General features: G+C 45.3%; 2 protein-coding genes across 6 annotated transcripts in view; both read right to left on the bottom strand.

The window, feature by feature from the left end:
* The window catches only part of ALOX5 (arachidonate 5-lipoxygenase), a 31,928-nt gene extending 31,618 nt beyond the window's left edge, over window positions 1-310 (bottom strand). For both annotated transcript variants that reach the window (XR_001873026.1, XM_017804210.1), the window contains exon 1: window positions 132-310. Coding sequence is in view for 1 of the 2 variants with exons in the window: in XM_017804210.1 (XP_017659699.1) it covers window positions 132-281 (150 nt within the window). In the remaining variant the exon portion in view is untranslated. The remainder of the gene's footprint in view (window positions 1-131) is intronic.
* Window positions 311-8,818: 8,508 nt separating this feature from the next.
* The window catches only part of MARCH8 (membrane associated ring-CH-type finger 8), a 96,803-nt gene continuing 91,467 nt past the window's right edge, over window positions 8,819-14,154 (bottom strand). For all 4 annotated transcript variants that reach the window (XM_017803855.1, XM_017803852.1, XM_017803853.1 and 1 more), the window contains one exon: window positions 8,819-13,728. In XM_017803855.1, the coding sequence (XP_017659344.1) occupies window positions 13,424-13,728 (305 nt within the window). In that variant the 3' untranslated portion in view covers window positions 8,819-13,423. The remainder of the gene's footprint in view (window positions 13,729-14,154) is intronic.

Here is a 14,154-nt window from a genome sequence, read left to right as displayed (position 1 = left end):
ACTTCAGAGCACGGGCACACGCGGACAAGAGTTTAAAGAAAGCCCAGCCCTGCTCGGGTCCGGCCCGAGGTACCTCGGGGGGACAAACGCGTTGTCTCGTCCGCGGGGCAGCCCCCGGGGAAGGGACTCACCGCGCCGCGCTCGAAGTCGTTGTAGAAGGGCTTGTCCAGGAGGTGCCTCTCGCTGCAGCCCGACGTGCCCTGCAGGGTCAGGTACACGTAGTCGTCCGTGCCTGCGAACCACTGGCTGCCCGTGGCCACCGTGACCGTGTAGGACGGCATGGTCCCCCCGGCTCGGCTCTGCAGGGCCCCACCGACCCGACCGGCGCTGCTGAGCCGCGCTTCTGCCTGAGCCCCGACCCTGCCCAGCGCCGCCGCCTCCTCCGCCACCGCACGGCGCGGATCGGGCTGCCCGCCCCTTCCCCAGCGACCGGCACACCTCCCCGTCCTGCACAGCCCTCCTGGCACCCCCAGCACCCCTCCCCGTCCCTGCATAGCCCTCCTGGTACACCTCCCCGTCCCTGCATAGCCCTCCTGGTACACCTCCCCGTCTCTGCTCAGCCCTCCTGGTACACCTCCCCGTCCCTGCATAGCCCTCCTGGTACACCTCCCCGTCTCTGCTCAGCCCTCCCGGCACCCCTCCCCATCCCTGTAGAGCCCTCCCGGCAATCCGCCTCGGCACTCCCGGGCAGCCTGTGCTGCACTGTGCCCCTGCCCCGGCATAGCTGCCCCGCACCCTGCACTGTGCCCCAATGCTGGTGCAGCTGCCCCGTATCGTGCACTCCAGCCCTGCCCCTCACCCTGCACTCAGCCCTCTCAGTGCACTTGTCCTCCCACTGTGCACCAGCTCCACACCAACAGGCTTTACACAGCTCTCCAAGCTGTACTTTTAAAAACCTTCCACAATCGCACAATCCAACACAGCGTCCATAGCTCTGCAGCACAGTGCTCAGCACAGCAGTCCTGTTCCTGCCAGGCACAGCTGTGTGCAGTCCTGCACAGCTCACCTTCGCACAGCTCAGTGTGCCTCACCACCTCTACACGTACAGCATTTCATCTCAAACTGCTCTGCACTCTGTAACCTCACCTCTGAACCACTCCAGTTTGCAGGTATACCTGCTCTTCTACATGCTTCTTACACGCATACTACACTGACCCAACACACTGCACACATCTACCCCCACAAGCACACTGTATACATCCCACTCTCTTCATCATCCAAAGTTATTCACTCTATCATAGAATCTTTAAGGTTGGAAATGACCTTTAAAATCACCAAGTCCAACCAAGTTCATCATTAAACCATGTCTGTAAGTGCCATATCCACATTTTTTTTTGATGGGATGGTGACTCACACCATACTGCACCCTCATTATATACACTAAATCTGCAAATCTGTGTACAACTAACCCTTTCCTTAGGGCTAGACATCCATATGTTCCAAAGCTTTATTTTCTGTGTTCCTCTAAGCTTCTCAGACACCCTGTTGTCTTTGCACTACTGTATGAACACCCATTGCCAGCATATCTACACATCAAAACTGTACATACGCAACCATACACAACATACACTCTCCATTTCCACACAGCCCTCTAAAAATCCCACAATTTCACAGTCCCACCCTGAATACACCAAGCACCTGCTATAATTAAGATGCTGTCATTAGGAACAGAAGAGCTCTCTCTGCTTCTTCCAAACTCCAACTCACCCCAGAGAAATAAACCCATAGCAGTAACACTGCACACTTGGGACTTTGACTCCAAGACTACTAATACTGTTGTCTTGTATTTTCATCAAGTAAACAAATATCACATGCTGTCACTCCTGTTACCTCATTGATAATCTTCCTTCATGCTGCTGCCAGCAGAAGCTGCATGATACCGTGCTAAGAGGAGCCAGGCTGAGGCTTTTGCAGATCGCAGTGTCCTTCCACCACTGCTCTGTGATCAAACCAAGCTCCTAATTTCCTTGCTGTCAGGCACTTCGCCTAGCTGGTCTCTGGGCTTTTGTGAATTTCTAGTGATAGATATGCAGAACAACCTAAATTAAAACCACCTCAGAAGTGCCTTACTCGTGGTACTTTTAGACCTGAGGTGCTGTGCTGGATTAATTAGTGTATGAGAGTAACTAGTCAAATCATACTTTGTTAGCACTTTCAGTATGAGGCCCTCTGCCCAGAGGGGAGACTATGTGGGTATTATGAGCCACCAACCTTCAAATACAGAGGAAGCAAGCAATAACAACAGTTGGAAGTTATTGCTGCCTGTGCCCACTTGTGTTCTGGCAAATCCAGCAGCAAAGTGCTCTGTGCCTCACGAGCATGGCTGCTGTGTCTTGGACTGCTAAGCAACATTGCAAAATATGCTTATGGATTCTTTGCTTCGGCTTCTAAAACTGCAGCTACCCAAGATGTGTTGTGGCCTGTCTTACTTATGTTGAAAGTTACTTACATGTAGTGGCTACGCAGCAGTGGGGACAGCCTGTGCTGCTCTTGAAAGGATCCTGTTCTTCTTTCACAGAAGCACAATGATACTGGCTATGCTCACCCAGACAGGTCAGAGAAGGTCTCCTACATCTTTTCTGGTCAAGTAGAAACTCAACCATTTGCTATATTGTGACTTAGATTTCAAGGCTCTCCCACATTCAGGACATGCATTTACATATAGACATAGAAAAAAGTCAAAACTACTCAGCATTAATTTCTAGTTTACCGCTACTTTTTAAAGAACACCTAGAAGTGCAAAATTGCCAACTGTCACATGGCACACCTGAGGTAGCTGCAGAATCCCAGCCCAGATATCTGACTTCTCCTGAGATTTAAGCAAGGGATCCTTACTGCTGAACTGCAATCCTTCCCATGGACAATGTTACCACATACAAGTGCACCATAAACTCATTAAGAGCTTCCTCGTTTTCATCTTTCCTTTACATAAGATTTCAAAAAACTCTCACATCAGTTTCATTTTTGCACAAGTACTGTTAGCCCTAAAATTCCTAAATTTAGGTTCACAGCCTTCATTGAAAGATATGTCGGAAACCCTTTTAGCATGCCAAGTGCTTCAGAAACAGATTTGTCAGACACAAGGCTACCTTCTGGGCACCTTCATTTTCACTGCAAATATGGAGCAAAGTGGTGTTCAAACCTTGATAGGTGGATTTCCATGTTTCATTTCAGCTCTGTTGCAGCATTTGAACCCAGTTCCATTTCCCTGAATAATGAGTTGTGTTTTCATGCAGTTTGGGTCTCTTCTGTACAAAGATATGACTGGCAGTCTCCCTATAGTGTTATAACTCCTCTTACAAACTCATTAAAAAATACTAGACGAACTCAGTCCTGTACATGAAATTTGTAGGAATTCATTTGTTACCTCTCACCAGCCTTTTCACAGCTATGTCTCTTTTTAGTCTTTTAGTACCTCTTGCTTTTACCATGAGGTCCACCTTCAAAAGTTCATTGACATGTACTTTTGGTACAATTTCTAATGCTTCATGAAAATCCTGTCAGACGAAATGGCAGGATATGCAAAAACCAAACCCAACCATTTTATCCAGCGAGTACATTACTTCACCACTGAGGATACCCACACTCTATGAGACTCCGGCACTATTCTATTCCTTGTTATATCTGATGGTTGCTTGATGTCCAACAAGGAAACCACTCTTGGAAATGGCAGTTAGATCCCATAGCTGGATCTGAAGCATGTGTCCTAAAGATTAGTCTACGGGATCAGACACAGACTTGCATTGCAGGGCTTCCCCTACTCTCCCAACATCACCCTGGATCCCTCTTGGCACAGTGGCTGAGATGCAGGGAGAAGATCGTGCCGCACCCTGCACATGTCACATCTCCAAGGGACGGAGAGGGGGCGCTTGAACTGTTCGAGCCAAGGCGGATCCTGACCCCAGGTTTCCAGCTTCCTTTTTGACACTACCAACCCACTTCAGGCCTGTGACCATCCTCACCACTTCTGGCTGTTCTTCCAGTTGGTGCATTTTAAAGCATACTATGGAGCCTCTTGGTGAGGGCACAGAACCCAGGGGTCTTCCTAGCCAAGGTTCCAGCCCATACCCCCCTCCGGACACTGAGGACACGAGCCTGGGCACGGGCCAGGGGCTCGGTCACCACTGCCACCCCTGGGGGCTTCGGGCCAGCGCGGGAGTGACCCGGTAGCTGCAGTTCCCTCTTACCCTCGGCCAGCCCAAAACCCCGTCGCGCCGGAGCCTGCACAGGCTCCGTGAGTGCCGTGCCAGGACACCCCGGTCCCGCAGCGCGGGAGGAAAACATCCAGAAACAGGGAACGCGGGCGTGGCTGCGCGGCTCTGCCATGGGGACGGGGATGATCTTACAGAGGTAGAGTGCAAAGTTACCGCCTTTGCCAGTGCGAGAATAGAATAAAAATAGATAAATTTTTACTGTTTTAAGCTGGGGCTGCTGTTGTTGGGGGGCGGTAGCACCTGCTCTGCCAGCGTGAGCAGAGGCGAAGGCGTCAGAGCAATCGCTCTGTGATGGCCCTCGGTCCCTGCGGCGGACCGGGCAGTGCCCGTGTGTGCGGCTGCACAGCGGCAGCGCCGGCCCCGGGCACCCGCTCGCACGACCCGACAGCCCCGCCCGTCATCAGCCCGGGACCGGCACCCAACCCCGGCTTACTCCTCCCCAGGTCCCTTTCCTGGGGAGGCAGGAACCGTTCCTACATCACACTGTGCACTCCAGCCCCCGTGCATCTCACCCACCTCGCTCCTCTCGTGAAGATGGTTTCACTAGGCAGCGGTGGGATCTGTGCATTCACATGCAGGGAGCTACGAAACCGGGCTCTGAAAACATGAGCAGCTGCTATTCCTGATCTGGCCGAGTGTTGGGGGGGGGGGGGGGGGAGGGGTGGCTAGGACAGCTCTCTGCCAGGGGCAACACCTCCTCTGCCATGGATTTTGCTGCTTGTTAGTCACAGCTCCCCTTCACCTGAGCATCCCTCAGACTGAAAACTCACAGCAATAGCCAGCTGCTTTTTTCTCTTTGTGCAATGCCAGTGAAAAACAAGGTTGTTTTGTGAAGATGTCACATATCTTACAGCCCTCCTGAGGCTGCAGGCATTTTGGGTGGGCAGATGGCCCTCCTGAAATATGCTAATATGGGAGCAGGGAGGAATGATACAACATAGTAATTAACAAATGACAGAGGGGAGCAGCAGAGCCTACAGAAATTTCCAATCTACATAAATAATCTAAGGGGCATGGGGTAATAGATGAGAACACATGGGTGCTAATTGCATATTGCTCCACCAGAACAGGGACAAAAACCCCTCAATGTTCATAGAATTGCGTCTGTCCCATCTCAGTGTCCAGAAATGTACTTAGAGCGTCCTTGCTCTGCCATCCAGGCAGCGGCAATTCTGACATCAGCTGAATCTCTCACAGGGTTTCACAGGGTTATATAAACACTTACTACAGTATCTTTATACCTTTTGTTCAAGGGACTATCCAGATCACAAGGCGCTGAGAGTCTCTCTGTCCCCTCTTTCTGAGGTGGTGTTCCTGGGATCCTTCATCGCATTTAACGTGATGTTAGGACATCCTCCTCAACCCTGAGGACCATAGGATCCGAGATTGCCTGACCTCATCACTTCCTCGTAAATGTGCAGATCCTCTCACTGCCTCCAGAGGTGTAGCAGTGCTACTCTGGCACTTAAGGGGAGGAGGGAAATAGAGAGAAAGCAGCGTGCTTTCAGGCTTCCCCTCCCCAAATCATTGCTGGGAGGCTGCTAGGGAGGAGGGGAGAGCAGAGGAACGGGACATGTAAGCCACAAACAAGGCAAGCACAAGGAATACAGCTGCATTAGTGGCTACTCTTTTGGTATCATTTGGTTCTGCACACATTTGACAACTGCAAAACTAGAATAGCAGTGGGAGACTGAAGATTGCTGCAGAAGGCCTAAACCCCAGCAGCAAAGGGAGAATCCTGACAGAGGCTTGTGCAACATCAGGCAGGTCCAAATTCATCCCTGAAATAATACCTCTAACTTCTACCACAGCTTAATTTGCTCAATGGAATAGTTTGGTTTAATTTACATCTGATTTCTCTGGTGTGTATCAACTGCTTACATGTGACCAAGAATGTAATATGGTCCTTAAAATAAACCATCATCTTGCTGGCATGAGAAACACTGGTTTAGCTAATCCCATTATCAGAATCATTTCTCTTTTAACACAGCACTTTGAAAAGCAAGAAGGTAAACATGAGAGCAAGATAACTGGCAAGCCAGGCTTTGGAGACCTGGGTTTATCCACAGGAAGGGAACAATGGTACTTGGTGAGTCATTTTGGGATGCTTAGGGGTAAAGCAGATATGAAGTACTACATACACTCTCCAAGACAGCTGTGCTCTCTCAGCTGGGATCAAGTCATCAGCCTGACACATTTCCTATTCTCTCCCAACCACAAGGATAACTGTTTCCTGTGACAAAGGAAGCTGCTGTCCCGGCATCAGACCCTACAGCTCTAATAGTGATGAATTCTCCTAAGCTGCTTGGCTGCTTGTTTGCAGGTGGCCTTTGAAACAGTATCAGAACAAACCAGCACAGCAAGGCACTCCCAGCAAAAATGATTGGGAGGTTAATTTTAGTGAAGTCTTAAAATGTTAGGAATTGCAAGCCTGATTCTGTGAAGCTTCAGGATTTAATGAGCACACCCTGAGTGGTGATCTCCACCTCCTCTGCTCTGTGCAGCCTTCTGGTGTTTTATTCAGTTATTTCAAACCCTCCTCTGATGTTAAAGCCTTTGAGACAACTTCATTTTTCTCCCTCTCAAGCAAGGTCTACACTCTATTTTCAGATTTCAGTTCCTCTGACACTTTTTCCTAGAATACACTTTAAAAGAGTATTGTGTAATGCATTGAACTTGCTCCCCATTTCCTTTGTCCAGGGCTCTTATGATTTCTGGGGTTTTGTTTTGGGTTTGTTTGTTTGTTTGTTTTAAAAAACACCTCCCCTGCCTCCTCTCTCCATTTAGCCAAGATCTTTTTCTATAATGAGATATTCTTGCCTGATTTTCTCACATCATACATCCATCTCAAGACTGTGAAAAAACATCCTCTTCTGTCTGTATTGTGGAAACACAATAAAACACCAACATGTCAGAGAGCATCCCATACATCAGAGACCAGAGCCTAGAGGATTTACAGGAAAAATGGGATCACAGGTGGACATTCACCCTTAATTTGGACAGTGTCACTTTTGGGTGCTCCCACGGTCATTCCACGATTGCTTCATCCTAGCACAACCCTCTTGTCCAGAGGCAAGTTGAAAGACTGAGGAAGGGGGAAGAGGAAGGAAATTTGGGTTGGATGAGTAGACTGAAAAAAAAAGGACAAGCACACCACGATATGGGTAAACAGGCTGGGGACAGTGAAATCTGAAATGGAGGGGTGGGTGACAGGAGAGGGCTTGACAGGGTGGCTGTGGAAGTGGAACTGGAGGAGGATGAACAGTCCCTGCAGCAGTGCAGGAGGCTGAGCAGCAGTGCAGGCACAAGCATGGCTCTTGAGAGAGGGCTTGGTTTTCAGAGTCAGCAGCTGCAGTTGCATCTTTTGACACCTCCATAGCCTCCACAGGGCACTCATGGATCTTCCCAGCTGCCGCCCTTCTGATTCCCAACTGCCTCCTTTTGTCCTGCTCTGAGAGGCCAGTCAGATACCAGTAACTACTCACCAGACAGTTCGTTCCTGGGCACCAGCTGAAAAATCCTGTTCTTGGAGCTGCAGCCGTGCCATGTGCTGCTGAGCCAATGCTCTGCTTTGCCTCAGAGGGACACACTTCACACAGTGACAGCAATGCTCTTTCAGATGAAATAAGGTTTGCAAGAGGAAATAAGTTATTTTATAATTAACTTGAGATGCCTGAACCCAAGACAAAGAACATTTTTTAACCAGTAGCCAGACGGTTTTACAGGCTCTGTTTCTTAAACCATTTATCAGCTTTTAATCTCAGAGACTGCCAGTCAAACAGTAGGCCCTGGAAATTATCCTGCCATCTCTCCAGAAAGGTATTTTTGTATGGGTTCCATCTTGTTGGGTTCCAAGCTTTATATAAGTAGCTTCATTTACTAGAGCCAGACTTCCTTTACCAAGGGAATATAGGACAGAGACTTTTGTTTTGCATGGGAGACACCTCTCTAGGGTTGCAGATCTAAGATTTCCTTTGTTACCTAAAAGAAAATGAAAAACTAATTATTAGTTAAAAAGAAACAGAAATGAAAAGCTTTTCTTTGAGCCCCCTTGTGTCTGTTACAGACACAATGCTCCAGATCTTCTTTGGTCTTTGGCATGTATGCCTTTGTAATGAGCTCTCTCACAGCAGTGCAGACAGCAGTTTCCTCGACCTACTGGGGGTAGAAATGTATTCTAGAGAAACTGCTGAGGATTTCCTGTTCTGTATACAAAACTATTTTTCTTCTTCTTTTCAGAAATGAAGCATTTGTAGCATCACTCAGTGTTGATTTCAGAAGGTCTAGATTTTAAGGCCCACGGCAATCTTCTCTCCTCACCTCCTCCATGGCAGAAGCCAGAAAATTCTCCCCATGATTCCTGCATTTGAGGCCAAAGCACCTGCATTGAAGGAGTTGCCCAATTATTCTTATGGTTACTATGCCTTTATCATTATGAATCATTTAACATCAAGTTTTCATGGCATGTTAGTCTGTGTTGGTCTGCTACTCTGAAGAGTCACCAAGTTCCATGTTTACTCCAGTGAAAGAACTCTGATTATCTGCTACTGCAGAACTCAATTTTTCTCTATATGCTTTTTCAAACAAAATGGATACTATAATGGTTTTGTTTTGTTCTGGTTTTTATAGAAACACTTTATTGCTGCAGTCAATAACCCTGTGTATCACACACCAATAACCAATTACAGTTTAAGAAACTAAAAATAACTCTGCAAGTGGCAATACTGAGAAAACAAACATACATGAAAGGGTACAAAACTATACATTTAAGTTACTAGAAATTTACTAACTAAAAAATTCTGCAGAAGTGTGAAGTGTCTTGTATAAACTATACAACACATGCCAGTGTAAAGTTGTTCAACATTATACAATTACCTATCTACAAATGTTTTACCTAAATACAAGATCAGCTGCAATTTTAAAACAGTTATCTTCTATACAAAGACAAGTGCTTTCAGTACTTCATTGGAACATACAGACACTGCAATATCTCAAAACTAAAAAATAATCACAAAATAAAAGGTCCTGCTTAGAAGTTTTCTTTGCATATCTAATATAATGCTATGGAAATCCAACCAGTAATATCCTTGCTTTTTTATTTGCCCAGTTTCACCCATATTTGAGAGAGACCCAACGCAGGGTCACCGACCTCCTTTTCATTACTGGCCACAATCTCCACAGCTGACTACACCAGAAATCTGTATCTTAACATACTTCAGCTTCAGAAGAAATTTGGACCTGGGTCCCACTTTGCAATAGATATTTACCCTGCCTCCCACAGGGCAGAAGCAACCAGCTCCTGTGCATGGCCACATCCATGTGAGTGGCACACCAAGCAGCCCCCTCCTTACAGCACCCCAAGTGGTACTGTTCTGATCAGTACAGGGGGTTGGCAGAGGTGGGCTTGGACAGAGAATTACTATTGTTTCTTAGGATTTCCCAGGTACAGGACAGACACTCAGTATTTCTCTAACCCCTTGCAGGCTCGTTCAACCTTCACTGAATGCCTCCTGCTGAAGCAAAGCCAATCTCAATGACATTTAACCAGAGGAAGTCATCCCCAGGTCTGGCCATCTTTTCAGAACATGGGAACATTTTAAACAACCGCTCTCTAAATACAGGCTTACAGTTGAAGAAAGTCCTGAGAATTCATAGGATTTTAACATCTCATGATCTCTTAAATGGGATCGACCTTCTGCAGCACACATCTATATTTCTAACATAATGCATGTTCATAACCTGGCAGATGGATCAAATGTGACACAGTGGGAAATTTACTCGGCCCAGATGGTGCTTTTTTGGATAGGAGTTACACCAATAGAATGGGAGTCTGGTCAGATGTCTAGGGCACTGGACATATCACCAAAGGCTCTGGCAATCTAGGGAAGAGATTGTGGTAGATGGTATTAAGCCTATTTTCCCTTCTACTTAAATTCTGGGCTCAGAAAAGTCCCAAGGTAACCCACATGAACTTTGGCCAAGGTGCAAGGACCAGAATTCTATTTCAGTCATTTCAAAAGCTACCAGAAGGAAGTACTGGAAAGCCTGATCTGACAGGGGTTGGTTGTTCCCCTTACTGACACCTGGGCAGGAAGGACAGCGCTCACCTGAGCTAGCATCAGTGCCTCACAGCTGGAAGCTGAAAAAAAGTCAACAGTATCTTCTTGAGAAGAAAGAAGAAAAAAGCACCATTCAGCCTTCTCAAACATTTGATGGCACCATGCAGAAGCAGAGAACTGCAGCTTCATAAGCCCACCATTAACACCAAGCAAGAATCAGCATAAGAAATATGAACAGCATAAACGAACCCCCCTGAGAGATGGATCTCTTCTGCAGCCTTTCCTGGTATGAGCATTCCTAAGCAATATAAAGAGTTTAAATATTAGGCCTTAATTTTCACTCAGAAAAGACCTGCTGGGAGAGGGAATGTTTAGCAGCAACACTGGCTAAAACACTTTCATTCGCAAATATTTTTCCCTAGATGATTTTGCCAGAGATGATTTTTCATTCCAAGTTAAGATACTCAGGGGCACAGCAAAAATCTTCAGTACCCTGAATACAGTGAACACTACCTGGCATGTTCCACATGGAGCTTCCAAAACACCAAATGAGATTTCACAACATTTCACCAAAAATCATCTATGACAGTGACAGCAACAGGACCAGCGAGTTACAGTCTGATATCAGCACTTGTCAGAACATCACTCTCACACCAGTGCCTCTCGGATGTGAGTTGGAGAACAACCAAGTTTCATACCAGAACTTGTCCATCTTCATTTCACCTACTGGTCACAGATCGGACGAGATGCGCTGAGCATCGGTTGACAGCTGATTCCGTGCATCTTGCAGCTGTAATGTGAGTGTCTCACAGACGGGTAACCCTTGTGCACTTGGGCATTTCAGAAGAACTTGACGAAGGTGTGCAAGACCTGATATTTAACCCACCTGAGTTTATTTAGTGAATCTTTCACAGAACGAAATAGAAAACAGAACAAGACAGTGTATTATCTGGGTTCCCATAACAGAAGAGGATCACCCACAGCAGAGTTCAGGAAAGGGCCCGAGTAATTGCACTTTAAATTATGGCAGGCACAGGCAACAAACTTTACATGTGTATGGTCATGAAGACTGCTGCCCCGATACTACCAGGGTATGCAGGGTTTGTCTGCCTGTATCACTTAAGCACAGGACATCCTGACACCTAGTACAGTACACAGACCCACGCCAGTGCAGCTTTACTAAGATTGCCCAGAGGTCTGGATGTTTTAACACATCTCAAGAACAAGGTACTGTGTTGTTCAAGATCACAGACAGTAAACTTCAAGCCTGAAGTGACAGAGGCACATGTGCACACACAATACTTTCCCTCTAACAGCTCTTAGAAATCAATGGTGTGTGTTCTCTTACCATAGTCCCTTCTGCATTCCATTAAAATATTGATTCAGAAATGAAGTAATATTAGATTTTAAGCAAAAAAAATCACTGGTATCTTACTGTTATTGTTTGAGAAGTCTTAAAATAACTACTTTTACTATAAAAAGAACGTACTCAAAGTTGCACTTGAAAAATACTAAGTGAAACTTGAACAAGCTCGGAATTTAGTTCAGTATCTCAACAAGTAAACAAAAACTTTTACCTGAGAAGTCCAGGCAACTCCTACTAAAACCAACCAGATTATTATCATTGACTTTACAGAGATTCAGATAGGGCTCAGGCCGGGAAGGTCAGCTTTCAAATGCAGAGACTTTGCGTGCTGACTTTTCGCAGGGCTTCATTTCTGCTCCAGTCACACTGAGACTTTGGTTAAATGAGGCCTTGGAGCTGGACAGTGGTGCAGTGAAGCAGACTGGACAAATGAATCAACAGCAGATACCCCAGGCTTTGGGCACCTCTGTCTAAAGCCAGGCAAACAGATTTTAAAGCTGTTCCTCTCCTTGCATGAAAGCTGACTGATTAAAAAGCCAGCCTCAAATTCAAAAGCACAGACTAAACTATTCTCTGATCACATGGTGCATCACATCAGGACTAAAACCAGGCAGGTACTTTTAAACTCATCCACTTAATATGATATTTACTTCCTAAACTTTAATCTCAGCATCTCTTCTGACAACATCAAATTCTTGGGTAGTTCACACGTGACACAACACTAAAGAAGCAAAACCAGTTTCAGCTGTATTGACAAAGCTTCCTTTTTTTCCATAACAGCTCACATTTTTATCAATATAGCAACAAAGCCTTTGCTAATGGTTTGGAATGAAAGTCAACCAGGTATATGTGTGCAGGTGTGTTTATGGTCTGACCTGTTGGGGGAAAAAAAAAAAAGCAAAACCAATCCTCAGAACAGAGCACTGAAACCATTATGTATTGCAAATGAACACTGTACACATCTACTATTCCCCATACACAAGTCACAAGTGCAATATCCTTTGAAGAAAATTGCTCCTCAAAGGAAACCCAAACAGGCAATGTTTTTTAGTGTTATGTTTAGTAAGATAACGTGGACATGTGTTGGAAATCACAGGCTGGAATTTTTTAAATTTTTTTTTTATAAGGCAAGAGGTTTATGTTCCAGAAAAATAGATGGGGTAAAGAACAAAGAAATGTTTCAAAAATGACACATTCTTTCAAGTTTCATTCTCATTTGACATACATATTACAAAATAAAGATTTTTAAAAGTGCTATATGCTTTGTAAGTCTCATCACAATATGTAAAGCAAAATTTTACACCTGCTGCCTACGACAAAATGTTAGTGGCAGTGTTAGTGGTAGATTAGACTCTAGCGCTCTCATTTCCCTCAGTGTCTGGGACAACCTCCTTCATCATGCATAAAGAACAGACAAACCAACCAACCAAACCCACTCTACACATACTCCAGAATAAGTCATTTTTAAAGTAACAGACTCCATGAAGTTTATGACAGCTCACTAGCGGCTTGCTTGATATCAAACCCAAGGCTCATTCTACCCAATATCCTGTGACTCTCTGATCAGCCAGTACAAGACACAAAATGTTGAGAGGTATGCAACCAAGATGACATTGACAGATATGCCTAAGGGATTTTAAAAAATTCCAACAAAAAAAAAAAGTAAAAAAATTCATCCGCCAGCCCTCAGCTACTAGCTGATTTTAAAAAGGTAGAGCAGTTTGCAGTAAACAATGATATTAAAATCTTCAAGGACATACAGAAACACCCCTCCTACCCAGCAATCAGACATGAAGAATTTCTGCAGCACAGTCTTCTGGCTCTGTGTAATGTGAAGAGTTTGTGTCTGAATGGTGAACCCCAAACATTTCTTTACTTTCAAAGTTTGGCTCCATTAGTGCAGGTTTTTCAAAAATATTCTTTTTGCTAGTTTCTGGGCAGTTTTGTACATATATTACTCGGTTATAAGCTTTAAGTCTCTTCCACAGCTGTACGTACACTTTGCATTGTACATACATGAACAGAAGTCCTCCAGTGAAACCAATGGCCACAACTACCAGTTTAGTCCAAAATGGCCACTCTAGAATCCCTGGAAGAAAGAAAATAAAAACAAAGAATTAAAAACAGGACTTAGTCAATATTAGTTGGACTACACTGGATGTCTCAAAAATGTCCTGTAATGAAACTGTCAGACTTTGGGTCATGCAAAGTATTCTTGTGTTGCCATTTTTCTTGTTTGGGCTTTTTTTTAATTCCCTTTCAAGTCAAACACACACAGACTTCTACTTCACATATCACATTTGTTCTCCCTCACCAGCAAAAAACAAAACAATTCCTTTTCTGTGTCAGCAATTGTGCAACACAATCACAGAGTCAAGGCAACCACCAGGAATACATTTAGGTCCTTTTACACCTGTTTTTAAACAAAAACTAGAACAAATTATGAAAGGGATTCTAAGGCATGGTTTCCTCTTTATAGCAGGAGACTCAACTCAGTGACCCAACAAGTCTGTTC

Source organism: Lepidothrix coronata, unplaced genomic scaffold (assembly GCF_001604755.1).
Source record: "Lepidothrix coronata isolate B3197 unplaced genomic scaffold, Lepidothrix_coronata-1.0 Scaffold8, whole genome shotgun sequence".
NCBI lineage: Eukaryota > Metazoa > Chordata > Aves > Passeriformes > Pipridae > Lepidothrix > Lepidothrix coronata.
This window is presented reverse-complemented; position numbering and strand designations above follow the sequence as displayed.